Source organism: Callorhinus ursinus, unplaced genomic scaffold, assembly GCF_003265705.2.
Source record: "Callorhinus ursinus isolate GAN/ISIS: 27379988/994484 unplaced genomic scaffold, GSC_fseal_2.0 scaffold10, whole genome shotgun sequence".
In the NCBI taxonomy this organism is placed as follows: Eukaryota; Metazoa; Chordata; class Mammalia; order Carnivora; family Otariidae; genus Callorhinus; species Callorhinus ursinus.
This window is the reverse complement of record NW_027397072.1, coordinates 85,321,184-85,343,347: the sequence shown is the minus strand read 5'-3', so window position 1 is coordinate 85,343,347 and position 22,164 is coordinate 85,321,184. Positions and strand designations below refer to the sequence as shown.

General features: G+C 47.7%; 1 protein-coding gene across 2 annotated transcripts in view; it reads left to right on the top strand.

The window, feature by feature from the left end:
* Positions 1-22,164, top strand: part of UXS1 (UDP-glucuronate decarboxylase 1) — a 96,280-nt gene that overhangs the window by 58,097 nt on the left and 16,019 nt on the right. For both annotated transcript variants that reach the window (XM_025869096.2, XM_025869095.2), the window contains exons 7-10: positions 4,536-4,640; positions 7,440-7,499; positions 10,192-10,313; positions 19,622-19,741. In XM_025869096.2, the coding sequence (XP_025724881.1) occupies positions 4,536-4,640; positions 7,440-7,499; positions 10,192-10,313; positions 19,622-19,741 (407 nt within the window). The remainder of the gene's footprint in view (positions 1-4,535; positions 4,641-7,439; positions 7,500-10,191; positions 10,314-19,621; positions 19,742-22,164) is intronic.

The window sequence follows — 22,164 nt, the reverse complement described above, 5'->3', positions numbered from 1 at the left end:
TCCAGGGAGGAGGTGCAGCACGTGCGTGTGGAGTTGGTGGTCTGCACACACCTGCAATCCTTGAGCTCTGAAGCAGGGGAGCAGGGATGGACACTTGCTCTTACTGGTCTTGTCTGTAGGCTGCAGAGGGTAAAACAGCCTAAGAAGGATGGCATTCTGTGAGACCTGGCTTGTTAACTTCTACTTGCCATGAGAAACTTTTTGTTTGCCTTTTAATTGTAGCTGTTTATCAACTCAATAACTTGGGGGGCGGTCAGAAAGCATTCACAGGATTTTCCTCTTAATGAATTCGCATGTTAAGACTATAAACAATTTCAAAAAGTTTTGGGTTTTCTTAGTTCTCTTGAAGAAAAATGAGTCTTTCAAAAGCGTGGGTGCTTTTTAAATCAGTAATTTTCAGATGTGGCTTTAAAAGTGTGTGTGTATAGTATATATGTACATCTGTGTATGTACGTGCGTGTGTGTGTATATGTACATAAATGTATCCACCTGGGTGTCTGCATCTGGATGCCAGGGGTCCAGGTAGCCCTCATTCAAAAGCTTCACTGGGTAACTGCTGTATAGCAAGGATTGATTGAGAATCTTGAATGAGTGGCAGTGGCTCAGGAGCCTGATTTTAGCTCTTATATTCCCAGGGTAGAGAAAGGGAGGAGAACAAATATATAAACCCAAAGCATTCACTTTGACTTCAGCCTTAGTAAAAGTTACAACCTTTTCCCACTAATACTCTTTTCATCTGCTTTTACTGCTCATGAGTATCTTACTTTGTTTTTTGCCATCCTGACCATTTTCAAGTGTACTAGGCAGTAGTGGTAAACATACTGTGTGAGAACAGATCCCCAGAACTTTTTCACCTGCAAAACTGGAACTCTGTACCCATTGAACAGTTACGCTCCTCCCCCAGGCCCCGGAACCACTGATCTACCTTCTGTCTCTGAGTTTTGATGACTCTAGGTACCTCATATAAGTGGAGTCCTACAGGATTTGTCTTTCTGTGACTGGATTATTTCACTTAGGGTAATGTCCTCAAAGTACATCTCTGTTGTAGTATGTGACAGAATTTTTTTTTCATTTTAAGGTTGAATAACATTTCTCCGTGTGTGTGTGTGCACACACACGCACACACTGTATTTTGTTTATCTGTTCATCTGTCCATGGAGGCTTGGGTGGCTTCCACTAGGTGGCTGTTGTGGACAGTGTTCCTATGAACATGGGTGTGCCAATATCTCTTTGAGACCCTGCTTTCAGTTCTTGGGAGTATATACCCAGAAGTGGGAGTCCTTCTCTTATGTTAATTCTATTTGTATACTTTGAGGAATCATCATGCTGTTTTCCATAGTGACTGCACCATTTTGTATCACCACCAAAGTGCGCCAAAGTTCCACTTTCTCCACATCCTCTACAGCACCTGCTATTTTCGGTTTTCGTTTTCTTATTTTTTCCCTTAATAGTAGCCATCCTAATGGGTGTGAAGTGATACCTCATTATAGTTTTGATTTGCCTTTCTCTGATGATTAGTGATGTTGAACTTCTTTCCATGTGCTTGTTGGCTATTTGTATGTCATCTTTGGAGAATTATTCATTCAAGTGCTTTGCCATTTTTTTAGTTACTCGATTCTGTTGATTTATAGGAGCTCCTTATATATTCTAGATATTAACACCTTTTCATATATATGACTTGTAAATATTTTCTCCCATTGTGTAGCCTTCTTACTGCTGATTGGGTCCTTTGATACTGTCAGAAAAGTAATTAAATTTAACATGGCTCCATTTATCTATTTTTGATTTTGTTGCCTTTGCTTTTGGTGTCACATCCAAGAAATCTTTGCCAAATCTAATGTCCTGCAGCTTTTTCCCTGTTTTCTTCTTCGAGTTTTATTGTTTTAGGTGTTACATTTTGTTTTTTTGTCTGTTCTAAGTTAATTCTTGTATGTAGTGTAAGATAAGGATGCAACTTTATTCTTTTGCATATGTAGTCCATTTTCCCAGCACCGTTTGTTAAAGAGACTGTCGTTTCTTCACTGAGTGGCTTGGTATCCTTGTTGAAGATTACTGAACCACGTACACAGGGTTTATCTCTAGACTCCATATCCTTTTCCACTGGTCTGTGTGTCTTTATGCCAGGAACACACTGCTTTGATTACTGTAGCTTTGTATTGTTTTGAAATCAGGAAATGTAAGTCTTCCCACTTTGTTCTTTTTCAAAATTGTTTTGGCTAGTCAGGATCCCTTGAAATTCTGTATGGATTTCAGGATGATTTTTTTTTCTTCTGTTTCTGCAAAAATCACTGTTGAAGTTTTGATAGAGATGGTGTTGCAGAAGTATTTTTAAAGTAAGCAACTTTTTAAAACAATCACTTCAGGAGTTGGCCTGAATAGTCTTAGCTAAAAAAAGCCTCATAAATAAATATCCAGAAGATGAGACCTACAGTCTTTTATAGGTTGTTCTTGCCTCCCTTGAAGTATGGTCACTGTATGAAAAACCATTACCAGGTTGTTCCGTGAGCCTGTGCAGCTCCTAGAACCCCTTCCCAAAGATACTATCTGCATAGAACCATCCAGCTTCCCCCTTCTCCTAGTCTTAGTGGCTCATGTGTACTGGGCCTCCCAGTTGTGTTGGGCTTGAAAGACTGAGAGAATTAGGGTCAATTAAGATGGAGACCAAGCTCACAGCCTAGAATATCATGCACTGGTGTGGAGTCACCACTTCTGTCCCTCTTCTGAAGATAAGAACCTCTCATCCAGCTCTCACGTCTGGGTGGGAGAGTGTGTTCGGAAGTCGCCCCAGCCCCCAGAAGGCACTGCGGTGATTCCCATGCCATCCTGGGCATGACAGGAGTTTTTCAGTGGGAGATGAGTAGTGAGTGGATGTGGGTGGGGAGGTTGGGCATTTTTGGGTGGGAAGGGATGTTTTCTGAGAAAGTTATATTGGAGAATTCACCATGAGGACTGTTTTTCCCCATTGGCCTGTTTTCCCTTTCGTTTCTGAAACCCAGCCCCTAAGGTGCCGTTACCTAAAAGAGAGCAATGGTCCCTGGTTGGGAAGAGGGTGGGAGGCCAGGGAGGTCCCCGTGGGCCTTCTTGCATGGGGGCTGAAGCTGTGTACAAGGAGGGTTCATTTTGGCAGCGGCGTCTCGGATCCCCCGTGATGGTGGTGATGTTTTCTCCCACCCGGAGCTGAAGTGGGACAGCAGTGGACACACTTGGTTGTCTGCAGGGATGGCCTTGCAATACGTGCTTCTTCATCACTGCTATTTCACAGAGAGACGTTACTTCCCAGGGGCCTCTCTGCTGTGTGGCCGGTGCTCCCTGACCCTGGAGAGCAAGGGTTGGGGATGGTGATGTCACAGCGAACGCCTGTGCACGAGGGGAGTTGTGCAGAACCCAGTCATTTTACCATTCATGGCTTTAAAAACCACTCTCCCGAGTCGAGCTGTCCTGACAACAGTACCATATAATGCTCAAAAAGCTTTGGGTTTTGATTTATATTGAACTGGGTTCAAATCCTGGCATTGTCATTATTCAGCTGCTTCACCTGCAAGCTTCTTAATCTCTTGTGTAGAACAGAAATAATGGTACTTTACCCTCAAAATTATGATAATTATAATGCATTATCAGCTGCTTAGTGTTCAGTGTCAAAATCTGTGTCCTCAAAATGTCTCCTCAGAACTCCGCGGTCTTCATTATTGGTGCAAATCCAGACTCTTCCATGGTATTTAAAGTCTCATATGCTGTCACTTAGATCTTTCAGAGCCTCAGCAGAAATTCTTGTCCTTTCCCATCCCTGGTGCACAGCACCCTCATTCCCAAGTAGCCCGAGCCTGAATGAACTCCTAGCCCGGCTCTCTGCACAGCCGGGTGCACCTAGAGGATAGACCCCTCGCTCAGTCTCCTTCACCAAACCAGCATACTCCAGAGCTGGCAGTTGGTCATCGTATCTCTGCCTGTGTCTTTCCTGAGATAGGTATTTGATGACTGAAATCTTGTTCTTAACCTTGGTTTCCAGTGTGTCATTTTGCTCATGAGCCACTGAGCAGATCCTCGATAAATAATCAGTCAACGAAAACAAGCAAAAGCCACCCTCCGACTGTCATCTCAGGGTCTAGTTTTATGTACACAAAATATGTGAAAACAAAGCAAGTAAAGCATATTTTAATGCTTTTATGTCAGATTGGTTTTACAAATTAAAAACCTTGCTTGCTTTAGATAGTCATGCTTCATTCAGTGTCTGAAAAATCGGTCTTCCTTCTGATTTGCATGCTGTATCTGGGACAGATCTCAGAAACAGTCAACTCGGTAATCATATTGCCTCTGATTAGAGGAGAACAGGCCCAGACAGTTAGACTTCCTGTTTTTGTTTAAAGTTCTTCTAAATGCAAAAGCAAATTTGTTTTTATGAAGAATAAAGGAGTAACAACTGGAACTTCAGTGAAAGATATAGAAATGCCTTTATCATACAGCCTGATTCTTAGGAGTTCAGAATGTTTTTAGTGTTTTCCTTGGAAATTACATACTTCCATTTTTGTCTCCTTTAGTTGACCAGATATACCACCTGGCCTCTCCAGCCTCGCCTCCAAACTACATGTATAACCCCATCAAGACCCTGAAGACCAATACGATTGGGACACTAAACATGCTGGGTAAGTTGTCCTTTCCTTATTTTGCAGCTGTTATTAGGAATGTTCTAGGCAATTCCAGGCATAGGTCATTAACATTCTCTTAGAGTTTGATCTTGGTCTTTAGACCCCCTCCTTCATCCCCTGCCCATGCTTTTTCAGAGTGCGTTTATGAGCCATCAGTTTTCACAGGGGACACAGTCATAGTAACGGGTCTGCATTGCCTCAGTTAAATCCCCTGGGAGTGACCACCTGTCACCTGTGACCAGCCGACCTGATGGGGCTGTCCAAGCTGAGTACCCGAGTCTAGACTGAACTGTGGTATTCACTTTGAGGGTGAAAGGTGACAGCATGAATGCCGGTAAAGGTGGCTACCCGTGCACGTTCACAAAAAACACACCTCAGATTTATAGCTGTGGGTGACATGTACATATTAATGCTTAAATTAGAGACATCTGAAGTTTGACATGGGTTTCAAAAACTAGGGGTTTGATTAGTTGTAGAAAAAAGGAACCACTTTTTAAAATGTCAAGTGAAAAATGGATTTAATTATGGGAACATTTAAAACAGCTTCTATAAATGGATTTTGGGAAATACAGCACTAAATTTTAATTTGGGGAAGCTTGGAGACAAGGGATTGAAAGGGCAGCCGGAGATTGGTTTTCGGATCTCTCAGACTAAACATTCTGGGGGGGGGGGGGTCAAGCTCTGTGTGAAGTGAAATGATTCATTCTCCTAGTCTTAGAAAGGGCATTTGTTCTCCTCTTTGTTGCAACCCATGCCCTGGCCACCAGATGAAACAGAGTCCCCACTTTGCTCAGAGGTGAGACGTTGGTAGAGCTGCTGCCCGCTCTTGCCGTCATCAGCTCCTGCCCCTGCCCATGCTCTCTCTGCTTCCTCGGCCGCCTCCTTCATATCCAAGCTAGATACAACTGGGGAAAAGCCACGAAGCCTAGGCTTTTCAGAAGATAGCATTCATGGTGCAGTCACTGTGCCCAAGGCACTGTCCTGCCCTCAGATTAGGCTCATCCTCAGGCTCTTCTGGCAGGGAGCTTGCCCTTGGCGTTCCCTGGTGGAGGTGATATATGGGCCAGGCACCAGTGACACCGAGGAGGAAGGGATCGTTCCAGTGAAAGCTGTTAGAGTTCCAGGCAGAAGGGACCCTTGAGCCATGGCTGAGATTGGACCCGGAAGTCTGGAAGGAAGGGTAAACTCCTTTCAGGAACGACAGGGACAAAAGCCGAAGTGGAGGGAAAGTTGCTAGGCCACAGAGACCCTAAGCGGGACTTCATATTCTCAATGGAGAGAGGTGCTGTCATTAATCATTCTGCACTTGAGACAAGATGCAGCAAACCCCACACGGCCCCTTCCTGGTGGGGCCCTTCCCTGTCTGTGGCTCCCCCCTTCTCTGGGCCTGTGCTCGGCTTCTTCAGGATGAGACTTCTTTGTCCAGTCTCTGCATAAACACCTGGGCACTCGAGCGGCGCACGTGGGCTCCCCTGGCTCCCCCACTGAGGGGTCTTCGTGATGATGCAGATGCTCTGTGTCCTGAGTGTATCTGTGTCACTGTCCTGCTTGTGATGTCGTGCTCTAGTTTGCAGGGTTTTACTGTCGGGAGGAACTTGGTAAACGGTACACAGGGTTCCTCTGTATTACTTTGTACGACTGCATGTAAATCTACAGTTGTCTTAAGCGTTTATTACAAAAAAAAAAACCAGCTCAGGATCCTTCCTTTTGAAACTACTATCATTGTGGTATAAGGTATAAAGCCCATAAGTTCCATATCCTGCTATGTCCCTTTAACATTTTTTGTTCCACTGCACTGTGGCATTTGCACAGATGATCTCTACATCCTTACTGTTCGGAGCCTGATTCTCTTGTTCTTGTTGCCCATCTTCCCTCTTCACAGCTCCCTGCTTCCCTCCCCTGGTGCTCCCACACAACCCCCCAGCCAGGCCCCACACACTGGGGCCTTTCTAGGTCGCCAGCCGCCCCTAAAAGTGTCTGCAGGTGGTGTGTGCATGCCCCGCACTTCACGGGCACCTCAGTGCGTGGCACAGCTGGCCCCTCGGTCTGGTGACATCTGTGCACAAAGGCTCCGTGAGGGAGTACATTCGGAAGACCCTGGGTTAAGCGAAGGGCAGTGGGTTTCTCTGGCCCGGGGCTGCTGTGAGCCTCTGAGGAACTGCTTAACGTTGGGAGTTTGTGTCTGGAGGACTTTGCCTACTTACACGACCACCATAGAGCACGATGTTCTAGCCTGTTCTACCTGCAGGGGACTTATGCAGGACACGGTTCAGAGCTGGACACAGGAATGTGGTGACTTTCTTTGGAGAAGGGGCCATTGAAACTGAGCCTCAAGGAGGCAGGAGGACAGGGCGGAGGGGCCCAGCCCAGGAGACTGGCTCGGACACACTTGGAACGCCAGGTGGCACGTTGAGGAAGTGAAGTGGCAGGTGGACCAGCTTGTGGAGAGCATAGTGGAAGTGAGGGTGTGAACGGCCTTGCCTTCTGCCCACCAGCAGTAACCCTGAATCCACCTTCCCAAACTAACAGACTCTCCATTTGCCCCACCTCCACTTATCAGTATCAGACTAAATACTGTGCTTCCGAGGGTTCATTTGTGTTTTTCTTACTGGTTTTGTTTTTATTTTGGTTCCAGCGTAGATGCAGTATGAGTGGATGGTTCACAGTGCACAAATGATCAGAGACAACTCATACTAAAAAATTACATAAATTGGCTACAAAAATGGGCATGCACATGTCATCTCCTCGTTTCCCTGAAGCTGACAGCTTCTCTGATCCTATCTTTGCTTTCTGTAGGACTGGCCAAACGAGTCGGTGCTCGTCTGCTGCTGGCCTCCACCTCGGAGGTATATGGAGGTGAGTGGTGGGGCCCCCACAGGGGTGCTGGCTCTGGGCCCATGGGACTGTCTTAGGTGAAGAAGGAAGCAAAAATGAGTCCAGGATTCCACTGTAAGAAGGCCCCACCTTGCTCTCCCTGTTTGTGTGCGAGGCAGCAGAGAGCCTTCCCGGCTCAGCCATCCATGTCTGCTCTCAGTGGGCCGAACCCCTTTTCTTCCTGCTGAAGAACGGTCTTGGAGGACCATGTCCGGTCACCTGGCCAGTAAGCCCCACCTCGGACAAACCCACGGAAGTATTTTTTCCATTCTGCTATGAAAGGACCCTGGAGATCATTGGTCAGGGATTTCTTTTGCCACTTTATTTAGCTGGTCCATGTTATTCTTTGGTGTGAGCAGTGGGTGCAGTGAGCCTGACCCACCGAGATCTCAGAGGTTGGCCTTTGCTCTCTTGGCAAAGAGATAGGTGCTGATTGCCTCACCTGTTATATAATGATTTCTGGAAGAATCTTAAGTAGGTAGTGCCAGAAAACTCCTGAGCCTGTTTTGCCAACCTGCAGCACTTCACCCCCCGCGAGGCCTGTTAAGGCAGTCAGCATTCGGAGTGGGGTGAGGGCTGTGGTTCAGTTCACATTGATTTCTGTTTGGCCCCAGACCAACCAGTGCAGGCTTGTGCAGGTTTGTGGAGAACTGCTCAGTTGAAGCAGCAGAATCTGGACTCTGACATGGTGTAATTCGTCTACTGCACATTACTGTTTTGTACGAAGAAATGAGGAAGTCAGGGGGCAAAATAGGAAGAGATGTGTGTTTTTTTCTTTTAAATAAGGGAACCAAGTGAAAAAAAATATAGAAACAGATATTCTAAATGCAGTTCTGTTCTCTGTAATCCCTGTGAAAAGGTGGAGCACAATCCACTTTGAAATCTTGGCAGTTAAAAGCGTCCACCACCAACCTGTTCGGCCAGTTGCTTTTGGAACGGGCATTGAGTGGACTTGCATTTCTCCTTCATGTCCTTTCCGTAGCAAGACTTACCAAGGGATCGGTACATTTCCCTTTATAGGGCATTGGATGATTCCCCTTGGCTTCCTGTGTCGCAAGAGGAGTGGTGTTGATAGAGTTCAAAGGGCTGAAGCTTTTTAAATGTCTCAAATATAAAGGTACTCCTCTTACTGGTCCAAGAGGGCACAATGACATGTTTTCCCTGTCCAGCCTTCTTCCTCCATTGCCTCATTTATTATCTGCATATTTGATGACACCTCATGTTCCTTAAGGTTCTTAAGTGACATCAGGGTGTAACTGGCCGGCTCCGGTGTTTGATCATTGCAGTAAATGGATGCTTTGTGGAGGGGTGCTTGGTGGGTTACCCTCACAACATACTGAGAAGGGGAGACTAAGTGGAAATCAATTTCGACTCTAGATCTTTTTTAACGACAAAGTGTGGGGACTTTATAAAGCCATGTCTTGAACCTTGGGCACCTGGACACCCCAGCCCAGGGGTGCCCATCAAGGAGCAGAGTCAGGGGTGTGCCCGATCTTCTCTTTCTTGCCATTTGCTCAATTTATGACGGTCTCTCTGGAGTCTAGGTGGCCCAGCTCTTGTCAAAAATCCCCATAAACGGTCTCTCGATTGTTATATCTGTGTGAAATTAAGTCACTGGTTTTCTTCTCTCAGGGAATATTCGCCATAGACCTTTTCTGTCATCCTGCAGTAAAACTATGCCCCCTTCTTAAGAGAATTTTAAACCACAGCAGTGGCTAGAGAGATCTGAGTCTCTGCCTTGATTCCATCACACTGCAGGGGAGTTCCAGCCTCCTGAAGGGGGCCGGCCGGCTGGGGCACCTGTGTATTCATGTCTCTGTCCTGTGCGGGTCCCGTTGTCCCCATGAGCTGAAGTCAGATTTTGGCTTTTAAGATAAGCAAGAAATGAATTTATAATACAGAGCTCCTGTACATTGTCCAGATTTCTTGGCAAAGATTTATACATTTTATACTATGGCTATATGTACCATATACATAAGGTTTTAATTCACATTTCAAAAATATACTTGTGTTACAAAAGAATTTGTTACTAGGTTTCTTTAAATAGTCTGTTCTCTTGGCATATCTTAAAATGTGATTGATTTACACACGAGAAAAACAGGAATTGGGAAATATAAAACGTGCGCTAAAGGGTCAAGCAGTCATTTGCCTTAGGACAGTCTGTCCTTGTGCCTACACAGACAGACCAGGGTACTAATCGTCTCACTGAGACTCTCAGTGAGCTTCTCAAGTTTGTTCTCATGTTGTTGGCATATGGGAAAGTCCACGTGTTCCACAGAGATGCTCTTAAAATTATTTCAGTAAGTACATGCTTTACTATGATTATGTATTTTCTAAAGTGGAACCAGATATCCCTTCACATAAATTACATTTAATTATAGTTTGTACAATTAAGTGTTAATAATTTACGGGGGAGAGGGGAGACTTGCAATTGAGTGACCTTGGTCTTTTAAGTTATTTTTTTCCCTGTAAAACACTGTCTTAATACGAGAGGTAAGGAGAGTGCATCCCTTTGGAACTGGGGAGAATGGACTGTGCCACATTGATAGGTATCTCCCCATTTGTAAATGTTTACTTTGGTCTTTCGAGAGCAGGCTTGTGCGTCATAAATATTCATCATTCAGAATGCATATGAACTTGATGAACACACAGTCTCCCTTTCCCACACTCCTAGATCCTGAAGTCCACCCCCAGAGTGAGGATTACTGGGGCCATGTGAATCCAATAGGACCCCGAGCCTGCTATGACGAAGGGAAGCGCGTTGCTGAGACCATGTGCTATGCCTACATGAAGCAGGTATGGAACCGCGCTCTGGGGGCCTGGGGTGTAGACGCGCAGAACACCTGTTCCATCAAATGCAGAGCGCCGTACAGGAGTGAAATGCTGTGATTAGGTCTGCCCGACAGTGGCTACTGGAGAAGCTTAGTTTCCCACTACTATAAATTAATAGTATTATCAACCGCTTTTCCTGTGTATGTCCTTTTTTAAAACCGATTTCCTGGCGATAAATGCTCCAGTGTGGAATGCTGTTGCATGGCTGTGAACGGTACATTTCTCTATTGCCTGATTGCTCACCAGCAGTTAGTAAGTGCTTCTGTTTTCCTGAAGCCTCCAAATCAGTGAACTTTATTATTTTTATTTTGAGTTATTTAATAGGTATAAAAATGAATTTGTGATTGCTTTAATTTGAAACTTTTTAGGAATTGTTATTTATATTTTTTTACTATTTCCTGATTTCTTAATTATTCATTGCCATACTGCGGGCTTCTCCCATGGATGATGTCATGTTGCAGATCTGCTCACCTGCATACTGTAGCAGAAGGAGCCCATGAGACTGAGAGGTGGAGGGTCTGGGTTCCCACCCTGGCTCTGCTTCTGTGTGCCTTGAACCTGTGACCCATCTGTCACAGCACTGTGACTCCAGGCGAGGGCCCAGGCTAGGCCGCGGTCACTGTCTCTGAGCTTGGACCAGCTTTCTGAACATCCTCACAGACGTGCCCTCTGGTAGAGGAGGGAGGGCATGGGGGCAAATCATTGCAGACTGGAGTCAGCTGATGTGGCCTATGCTCCGAGGACTTAGAGACTTGGATGTCTGTCCCTGAGAGCAGTATTCTGAGGCCAAGGGTCCTGCCTGCTGGCGAGCTCAGATGGTCATGTTTTGCATGACGAAAGAGGCGTGTCAACGTGGCTGCCACTGAGTGTCCCTGAGCATCTTTTTTTCGCAGAAGAGAGTTGTCAGGAGCTTTTTTCCTCATGTCTTTAATGAAATACCAACATTAAAGACCCACAGAATACTGTGCTGTTGGAGGTATTTATTGATTCTGTCTTCTTTCTCAGTCAGAGGAAACACTGATTACTTTCTAAGCTACTTTGAGCAATCGACTCGTATTATCCATTCATTTTAAGAAACATAAATCAGTTCTGGAAAGGGCCTATCTTTGTGGTTCTTGAGTTCAGAATACTTGACTCCACAATTTAGGACGGTCCCCCAGATACAGAGAACAATCTCTGGATATGTTGGTACTTGAGAAAACTAACCTGAGTGCTTGAGGGGCACGTGTTGCATTTTATTGCATAATAAGTTTGAAGACTGTTGTATTTCTCAGCTGTTGGCTTCTGCTTTCAGTCTTGTATTTCTTAGTGAGTTTTTATATAGGTTAAAGCTGGTGGGCAAATAGGGCATTTTAATTAAACTCTTGGTTTTTATTAAATGAGTCTAGTGAGTGTCTAGGTAATACCTACTTCCTCAAGGTATAACCTCATGATAATTGTAGTATTTAGTAATACTATAGCCAGCATTCATTGAGCACTGACTGTATGCCCGGAACTGTGATACACAGCCAGGCACTAGCCAGGGTGCTCTTTTCCAACACAGACTAGCACTGCATCTGTACACATCATCCGACTCATGAGCTTGGGAATATAGCATCTAGAAAAATCTGGATCTGTCAGCATTTACATTTCTGTCCACAGACATCTTGGGAGGTTAATGGCATAGGTAGCATTGCTCTGAAAACTGTAAAGTCATGTTCCCATTAGAAGCCCCTTGTGTATACAGTTGATCTGTGCCTAAGTGTCCCTGATAAGAGCTCTGACAGGAGGGTGTCCCTGCATAGCAGGGGCCTTCCTTGTGAGGGACAGTCAGTCACGGGAAAGATGCCTCTGCTGTGGGATGTCTGGCTTGTGCTGCACACACAGGAGGCCCCAACAGACGATTGTTGCGAGTCAGATGATCAGACGATAGAAGAGTCACATTGGTGGTCAAGTTAATAGGGTGCTTCTCCCTGGGACACTGAGGGCTGTACATGTGGGAACAGTGTATGGATCGCTTCTTGTCATGGTACTAGGTTTGGGAAGGCCTTGTGGAAGAAAGGCTCTGTGCTTTTTGAGAAGCTTGGGTTCTAGGCTAATTGCACCCAGTGGTCTGTAGATTCATCTAGGCTCATCACATTGCTTAGCACACTTGCTCAAGGACTCCTGTCTGCCTGGGGGAGTGTTACAGTCACGGTTGTCTGGAAATACCACCTGCCCCTCATATGAGGTGAGCTAGGACTTAGGAGCAGTTGTAATGCAACCCGCTTCCTCCGTAGCACCGCTCCTGCTCCTTCTGGATGGCCATGAGGTCAGGGAGGGACCGCGCCCCTGGATGGCAGGATCATGTCTGGTGGTGGTGGCTGCCTAGCAGACAAGTGGAGCTTATGTCTCTTGATGTGGGGAGAGTGTGGCCAAGGGCGGTGCCTGAGTTCTAAGAGGCCTGTGAGGAGGGCCCAGCATGGGCTTCACACCGTCCCTCCCCTAGTATTCGTCTTACAAATACTCTGCTCCCTTGCAGGGAGAGCCATGGGTCCAAGACCGGGCCCCCTTGGGGTTATCTTTACCTTCTTAGTTTGGATCCTTGCTGAGGAGGAAGAAAGAAACATGGGTGCATTTCCTGTGGTGGAGAGGTGTTGGTGTTCCTGCTCTGGCAGGATGCATGGCCAGGAACAGAAAATAAGAAAACGCAGATGAGCAAGAAGGAAAAAAAGTTGTTACCCGTAATCCCCTCCAGAGATAAAAATAAGGACAAAACAAAGGAAAATAAAACACCATGTGAAGATTGTGAAAATGTAAACATTTAAGACACTAAAACAAATCTTTTTACTCAGGATTTTATATTAGCTACCAGAAAGAGTGGGTCAGAGCACCTTCTGCCCACGTGGGGTTGACCCCCTCTGGGTGTGGTCTGGTATTGGGGGAGGGTCAGGGTTGGTCCCTCTGGGTGTGGCCTGGTATTGGGGGCGGGTCAGGGCTGCCCCCTCTGGGTATGGCTTGGTCTTGGGCGGTCAGGGTTGGCCCTCTGGGTATGGCCTGGTCTTGGGGGGTCAGGGTTGGCCCTCTGGGTGTGGCCTCGTCTTGGCCTGGTCTGGGGCAAATCAGACCTTCTTTGGGATTCCCACTCGAAAGTGACTGATTTTCAGAACTCTAACTTCTGCTGCCTTTCCTTCTTCCTTAGTGGACATAACCCTTCTGGACTCTGAGTGCTCAGCACGGCGCTCTGCAGTCCAGAGGCTGTGCCCTACAGGCCTGCAGTGGGTGTCGCAGAGGAGCCAAATCCTGTGGGCTAGGAGTGCCTGTGGTGTGCTGGCCTCCTCTGTTAGGGCTCAGCCTGTAGCACAGATCTGTTTAATCTCACCTCATTCTCATGACCTCTTTGAGGTAGGGCTGGGTTGCCCGTTTTACAGATGGGAAAGTGGCTACAAAACTTGGGTTGAGTTCCTCAGCCGGTAAGTGGAGTTTGAACCCACACCTGGCTGTCCAGCTGCCTATGGCCCTGGTGGGGCATGCAGGTGAGGAAACTTGGCTCAGCAAGAGAAGATGCAGCTGTAAGTCCAAGGGCATCGGTGCTCCTCTGAGGCACGCACGGTCGGTGAGGACACCCAGAGCCAGCAGTCCACGCAGCTCTGCTCTGAGCCAGCAGTCCACGCAGCTCTGCTCTGGAATCACCAGCCTCCCCTTAGAGCAGTGTGGTTAACCAGCAAGGAGTGGTGTTGTGACATGCTCTGTTCATAGTTAGACATATTCAGCCTTTCAGGACAGCAAGATATAGATTCAAGACTTTAGGTGTATGATTTATGCTATCTGTCTGGAAACAAATGAAAAAAGAATGACCAGAGAGAATGGGAAACCATCATCCTTTGGCATATTTTTAATTATTTTAGTAACTTTAACTCATTTTTTTTTTTACATGATACATCCTTTCTTTATAAGTTGTCACTTCATTGTGAAGACCACATACCGTAAAACTTTTCTAAAGATCTAAAGGAAGGTTTTCCCTTTTCCAAAGGATTCTCAGAATTCTGAGTTCATTTTCGTGTATGGAAATACCCTAATGTATTCGAAATAGAACTGGATTTCCCAGAAAACTCTGTCCCACATACACATTTCCAAACATGTCCTTCATGGAAAGAGAAGTTCCCGTGAGTCTTCTTCCAGGGGATGGAATGAGTTGGAACCAAAGAGGATTTTCACCTTTACAAAAACATGTGAAAAGCAAAACTAGTGTTCAAAGTTTGTTTTGCAGTGAGCCATGACAGGTGGTGACACCCTGAGCCCCTTCCCCAGGAGCCCCACTCAGCATCGCACCAGGTGCCAGAGCCCTGACCTGTGTCTGTGAGCATCTGAGCTTAATCTCGAATTATTCCGTTCATGTTAGCAAGATGTGTCTGCGGGTATCAGAAAAGCCTAAGAGAGGTTATTTTTGGGGTCTGGGAAAGCTAAAAAATTTTTCCATATAAGTTGATGGTAATTGCTTCTTTATTTTATGTCATTCCTGCTTCTGAAGGGTTTCATAGGAACACCCTACTTTTGGATACCAGGAGAAACCTGTCCTTTGAACTTGTCAGGGAGGAACTAAAGTGCACCTCCTTTGTGCACTTGTATGCAATGCTTTTATAAATGTGGGGACTTTACATGTGGGGACTTGTCTGCATGCTGTGGTCAGTGGTTGGTGTGTATTTGAGCTCCAGGCCACGCATGAGTATGACTCTCTGGAGTCTGTGGCCCACCCACGGGGCTGGGTCTGCAAAACAAGCCACCCTTCATAAAACCGTAGATTGGCAGAGCAGAAAGAAAACTCCAAAATCATCTAGTCCAGTGGTCTCAAGGTTTTGTTTTATTTTCCGGCATCAGAATACTTTTAAAAAATGAAATAGTTGGTATGTATATTTTAGTTCAAAAAACAGATATTCAGCAAGCAGCTAACAAGTCAAATGTTTGAAGGTAGTATTCACCCCTTAGGGGTGAAGACCCAGTATCGCCTTTTTTCTTGGCGCTGCCGCTTGCTCGCCGAGCACCTGCCTTCCACACCTAGAAACTGGCAGAGTAGTACTTGACCTCTCCTGGCCTCACTGTGAGTGTTGGCCTAGCCTGCCGCATAATGAACACTCCCGACGGATTGTTAAGACCAAAGCAGGGCCGTTGAGGGAGATTGCCAGAAAGATGCATAACTGCTGTTCCCTGACCTTGTATGGCCTTGTCCCTTTGGCATCACCGAGAGTGAATTGCAGCTTTTTAGCACCTTGGAGAATCATGCTCAGCAAGATTGCTTTGTGTTCTGTAATGGCCTTCATCCTCTCCCCAGGTAGGGAGCAGACCCCATTAGGATGCATTTAGGAGAGGCCATAGGGGAGTCACACAGTTCAGTGTTCAGGGTCTCACAGTCCTGTGGCTTTCGTGATGTGTGCGCACTTCTCCCAGGGGCATGGGGAAGATTATGGAAGCACCACAAAGTCAGGCCCATTGTACCTGGGAGCACTTTTTGTTATTTCTCTGACCCCATCCCTGCCTTAGGTACCCCCTTCAGGGCAGGCTGCCTGCACCATGGAGTGGGCGGCAGACGGCCAGCTCTTGGTCAGCACCTGCTCCCTCCCTATGCAGGGCTTCTGTGTTCCATCTTCTGGCACCTGCTATAGTGAAGACAGGGACTGTGATCATACTGTGTGGTTCAGTGGCTTGAGACAGTACTCACCAGGGAATGACTGCATTGGAAAGAGCTTTTGAGGGAGAGCCTATTTAATCCCTGCTGGCAACATTTCTCTCTTCTGGAGAGGTTTGGGGAGGGAAGAGTCTTTGTTCCAAACTTCACTGTATCTCTTGGGTTACTGCTGGTTGATCAGTCAGGCCTGCCTACCAACTGCTCACCCCTCCTGGGCACTAGAAATAGGCAAGGAGACATTCTGATGGCAGCTCACCCTTCTGGGGTTGTATATTGTAGCCTGGCCACTGTTTCTGAAGCCCAGTTATCAGAGCAAACCACGTGCTCTTTACCTGTGTGTGCTTACATACACTCACTCAAGGGGCGCCCCGAGCATTGTCTTCTCTCAAGTTGCTACTGGTTTTATGTTGCTGTGACTCAGACTTAGAGTCATCCAGATGCTTGATAAAAACTTCTCGATGCTTGGAATCATGAGTGAATGACTCCTGATCCCCACCCGGGACAAAACCATGGACCCAGTGAAACCCAACCCTTCTTAATGACCCGGCAGTTCCTTTTCTGAATCACTGTTTGCGTACATGTGTGAGTGTGCAGAGACCCTGCATTGTGCCGTGGTGGAAATTCAGAGGCACCAGCCTGGTAGTCAGCAGGACACTGCCCCTGGCAGATGGAATGTTGAATATGAGTTAAGAGATTGTGCGTGTGTTTGCTCATTGGTCCTGCAGAGGAGGGTCTCCCTGAAGAGGCATCACGGCCTATTGGGCACCTTCTGGGTTTTCATTAAGGGAAGCAGGCTTTGGGTCAGACACGGACCCTTTGTTCAGGCCTGAGATAGGGAGTCATTATACTTGCCTCCAAAGTGTGGATGTGAACACCCACTGGGCTGCCACCATAAGCATCCGTGTCATTACCTGCTGACAGGTCCGCCTTCCCACCTGGAGCCCCTGCAGGATCCCAGGGGATGAGGGCTGATGGACTGTGCATGCCGAACCGGGGGTAGCCTTTGTAGCCTGATGAAGCAGGACACAAACTCTAGGAGATGCCAGTGCGTGAGAGGAGAGCAGGTCTTAAATTGATTGAGCCTTGGGTTTATGTTTATTTCATTTGAGTTTGAGAGCTGGAGTTTTCCGAAAAGCATGGTGGCTATCCCAGCAACTGTACCAGTCCAGAAGTGTTATCCTGTAGCACCTAAGTTCACAATTCAAATGAGAAAACAAAAACAAACAAACCCGTGTACATGCTGGCCAGTTCATGTCCGCAAAACACAGCTTCTGTAAGGCCATGTTCTGGAGTGTTGTCCCCGAGGAAAGAGAAGTCGGGAGGATGAAAGCATTTGATTTGTTGCAAACCTTGCATAGCCCATCAAGGTTTGCAACAAATCAAATGCTTTCATCCTCCCGACTTCTCTGTCCTGCTGGGCCTGTTGGTTTGACTCATAAATTTGTTGAGGTTTTTCCAGTCTATTTCTAGAATAACACCATATTCATCTACTGATTCTTTCTTCATCTTCACAATTAAATGCAAGTGGATACTTTGAGTTCTTTTCTGTTGAGATCAACATCTCTGCTTCTTTCTCCTCCTCCCCCCATTTTGGAAATATTCTCTGGTTAGTTCAGCAGAGAAAGGAGTTGATTTATTCCTGGACCTAGGATTATAGCTCATACCTTAATCCTAAGACTCTGAGTAGCTCATGTGAGCATTATAATGCATTGCTGGGAGGAATTAGCAAAAATATGGCCGTCTGGTTTCTAGAAGTGAGCTGTGTGCTGGATCCATGCTTCCCAACCGTTTCAGATCTCGGTGCACATAAAAACTGCTCGTGTTTGTCTAGTAACTGGGACAGAGCTGAGGCTGCTGTGGGCAGAGGTGGCCAGCCAGGTGGCTCCAACCACAGGGAGGCAACGTGGGTCCTTGAGACACTGTAGCTCATCACCTCTCACTCATTACACTGGTGGAAAAATCTGTCCTAAATCAGCCCTGTTCGTTGAGGGTTCTTTGGATCCCAGCCTGTACCAGACCTGAAGTGGTAGAATTAGAATAGAAAACGTTCTAGACGCGTAGAGACAACAGTAGCAACTACTGCTTTTCGCTACCAGGCCCGTGCCAAGGGTTATGCAGGGATTGGCTTCCTTTTTGTGAGTCCTGTGTGAGGTGAGTATACTCCTCTCCCAAGTACAGTAGGGCTGAGCAAGGGTAAGTGGAACTGGAGGGCACGTGAGGCCCTGGGCCTCACCCTGCCATCCTGCCTGCCCTTAGACTCCTAGAAAATGCACGTCTGTAGTCTAATGGATGAAACAGATTAGACACACAGACGCTGTGGAAGTCCACTAATTCAGGGTGTGATAAAAACATGTATTTAATTTTTGATTCATGAAGAAGCAGCCTGTGAAATTAATAATTGCATGAGATAGTTTCAAGAAGGCTTTGGGGGTTTAAAAAACATACTTTCCTGATTACATATTTGAAATATACTTTTCCTGATATGAAAGTAATGCATATTTATTGTAACAGAAATAGAAATATTTAAAAAAACACGTAGGGGCGCCTGGGTGGCTCATCTGGTTAAGCGACTGCCTTCGGCTCAGGTCATGATCCTGGAGTCCCGAGATTGAGTCCCATGTCCGGCTCCCTGCTCAGTGGGGAGTCTGCTTCTCTCTCTAACCCTCCCCCCTCTCATGCTTTCTCTCTCTCATTCTCTCTCTCAAATAAATAAATAAAATCTTTAAACAAAAAATTAAAAAAAAAATAAACACGTAGAAGAAAATGAACACCTATAATCCGACCACGTAGAGATAGCTGTTCTCAATGATGTTGGCACCGATCTTTCTGGGCTTTGTAGCTAGTAGCCTGTAGGGGGCGCTGCATTGTCTTTAGTTTTTCACTAAAGCAAGTCCATTTTCTTTTTTTTTTTCCTTAAGGATTTTATTCATTTGAGAGAGAGAATGAGAGAGAGAGAGAGCACGGGAGGGAAGAGGGTCAGAGGGAGAAGCAGACTCCCTGCTGAGCAGGGAGCCCGATGCGGGACTCGATCTTGGGACTCCAGGATCATGACCTGAGCCAAAGGCAGTTGCTTAACCAACTGAGCCACCCAGGCGCCCCAACAAGTCCATTTTCTATTGGAACAGATTGGGGGGTATAGGGCAGTGTGCCGCTTTAAGAATGCGTGTATGTCCCCCCTTTTCCAGGATAAAGCACTTGTTTTTCTTTGCATCAGCTACCAAACATTCATTGACCTTTAAAATCACTATTGACTGGTAAACTTGCGCGAAATGCCATGTGAAGATGATTATAAAAGAGTATGCATGGCATAGCCCTATTTGGGAAATAGATATTTATTTACTAGGAAAAAAATGTTCTACAAACCTTTTTCCCCTTGTACTGTTTGCTGCCTTGCAGGTTCTCTGCCGGGAGGTTGATGGCCTGATGGGGGTGGAATCGGGGACGCATTCAAGTTTGGTATAACTCTGTGCAGTGTTCACATTTGTTAGTGAATGCATTATATAGACACTACCAGAAAGCCACTTTAATCTCAGAGCAAAAAGCAGGGCGTTTTCAGACTTGCTTTATGGGCCAGGCACCGGAAACTCGAGGTGAAATGAAATGCATCTCACATCCTCTTCTCCTGTTCCAGGAAGGCGTTGAAGTGCGAGTGGCCAGGATCTTCAACACCTTTGGGCCACGCATGCACATGAACGATGGCCGGGTTGTCAGCAACTTCATCCTGCAGGCGCTGCAGGGCGAGCCGCTTACGGTATGTGCCGGCCTTGGGGGGAGGAGGCAGGGGGGCAGAAAGAGTTAGCTGTCTGCCAGCAAGCGACAAAGGAGCAGTGCCTCTTGGTTCGGGCAGTTACTTTCCTGAGGTTGCCCCTTTGCCTTGGGTACATCCCGCTGCCCTTAGTGACAAGGAGGGAAGGCGCAGGGCTGGAATCTCGAAGAGTGACGGAGCCCTGGTGGCCTTGCCTAGTGCGTGGGCTGCAGCCTGGTCCACGCGGCCTGGGCCTCGGGGTGCGTCTGCCCACACCAGCCTGCCAGCAGAGACCTTTCTGGATGTTCTCCTGGCCCACGGGCTGCAACCAGGGCCATGTGTATCCTCGGTGCCCCTCAGGTTGCTGAGAAGTGAGGTGTCTGGGGCAGGTCTCGGCAGTTTTCTTGGTGATGCCCAGAAGCATGCCCTCTGCTTGTCAGGCTCAACCTGGGAGCCTTCTGGAGCCCACCTTCTGGACCTCAGTGTGAGTGTATGGTGTGGGTGAGCACCCTCAGATACCCACCCAGCATTAGGGTGGGCGGCGCGTTCCACACATGTCCGCACCGCCCCCGTCCCATGCTCGGGGAGGAGTGGCCCTCTCCTGCTCCACAAAGGGTTTGCTGATTCAGTTCGGTTGGTTTCTCTGGCTTAGCTGAATTCTTGGTGTTCTGCTCCTCTGTTCCGCTTGCTTTCCTCATTCCTCGTCCTCCTGCCTGCCTCAGCATCCTCTTCCAGCCCCGAGGCCTGTGCGTCCGCTCAGGCTTGGTGTTTGGGGGGCATCCAAACACTTGTCTGCGTCTTGTTACTCTGAAAACTGCAGGAGCGTTTGCTTATCAGCTGAGTGCATTCCAAAGGGAAAGTTACAGCTCTGTGTCCATACATATCCATCCGTCTGTCTGTCGGTAGTGTAAGTTTACTGTTTTCTGTTCAGTGATGTTCACACCCATTAATTCACTTCACTCAGGGCTCACAACAGATGTGTGGGGCCCAGGTTCTGTTATTAGCCCATTGTCCAGATGGCGAGACCGAAGCACGGAGGTTAGAGGAATCGCCCAAGCTTACATGACCGGACAGTGGCCACCGGTGTCTGAGCCGGAGCCTCTGCTCTTGATCACTGTTCTCCATGGTGCTTGTTTCTTCTTGGATGGGTTAGCTACACAGCTGCCAATTCAGAACAAAAAGCTTAGCCCCGCCCCCAGCCCGGGGCAAGACACGTTTACAGGTGACTTTTGCTGAACACCTTGCGGGCGAGAGGTGAATCCGAACCCCATCTCAGGGTGCCAGTGCCCTGCCCCTGCTCTTCCCTCCCCCTACCAGCTGCTAACTCTGTGCCCCAGGGCCTGCAGACGGCCATGCCGTGGTCACCCTGGGTGCTCTCCTTCTCACACTATGTACTGCTACAGTGATACGTCCTGGTGGGCTTGCCCTAAGATCCAGAATCCGGCCCCGTCCACCTCTTCTCCCGCTTCCCCCAGCCTCACTGCCGTGCGCCCCCAATTTATTGCCCCGGCCTCCTAGCCACTCATTCTCCCTGTTGGGGGCTCTCCACCCAGCAGCCAGGGGAGCCTCTGAAGAAAAGTAGCAGCTCCGGGGGGCTTTCATCTGCTGAGAGCATGATTCACGGGCCCCCCTGTGCACCTGAGGTTCGGCCCCGCTGCTCTGCAAGCTTAGCCCCTTGCTCCCACCTGTCCCAGGAGCAATAAACCTTCCAGGCCTCTCCCTGTTCAGTCATCCTCTCAGCAGGGGAGCGCTGGACCATTCTACATGTAATGACACCCAGCCTCCACTCTGCCCCTCCTAACCATGCTCCCTGTGGTGTTCATTGCACTTCTCAGCGACTGAAGTATTCTTCAGCCCCCAGCCCCCTCTCGAGTGTAAGCGCTTTGAAATCAGGACCTGGTTTCATTCATGGCTGTGTCCCCAGCTGCCAGAAGGGTGCCTGGCGACAAGGCGGCATGGGATAAATGCTGGTCAAGCTAAGGACTGGGTTTATAGTGGCTGCTTGCATTTGTGATGAGCACAAGTGCTCTGTGGCTTGTTCTGGAAGTCGCGATCGTAGCGTTCCTGCAAGGCGAAGCTGCCTCTCACCCGTGCTCCCCGCTGCCTGCTCTTTGGGTCCCAAGGGTTCCTGCATGGGCACCCAGCTGCTTGGTGGGGAACTCCTCACCCTCAGGGACACTCCTGGAGCTGTTTTAGCCACTGCCCTCACGAAGTCTCCTCACGCCCCCGATCAGAGCTGCTTTGTTTGTGGAGCGAACTGTTAAAAGCCTTCTGAGAAACGGCTTCTTGACCGATTGCCTCCTGGGCAACAGCCAGGGCCCCAGCGTCAGGTGGGCCCGCCCAAGAAAGCACCCACTGTGGGCAGCCAGAGATAACACACGTGTTGTCGCCTCGGTGCCAGGGACCGAGGAGCAGGGCAGCAGCTAGTC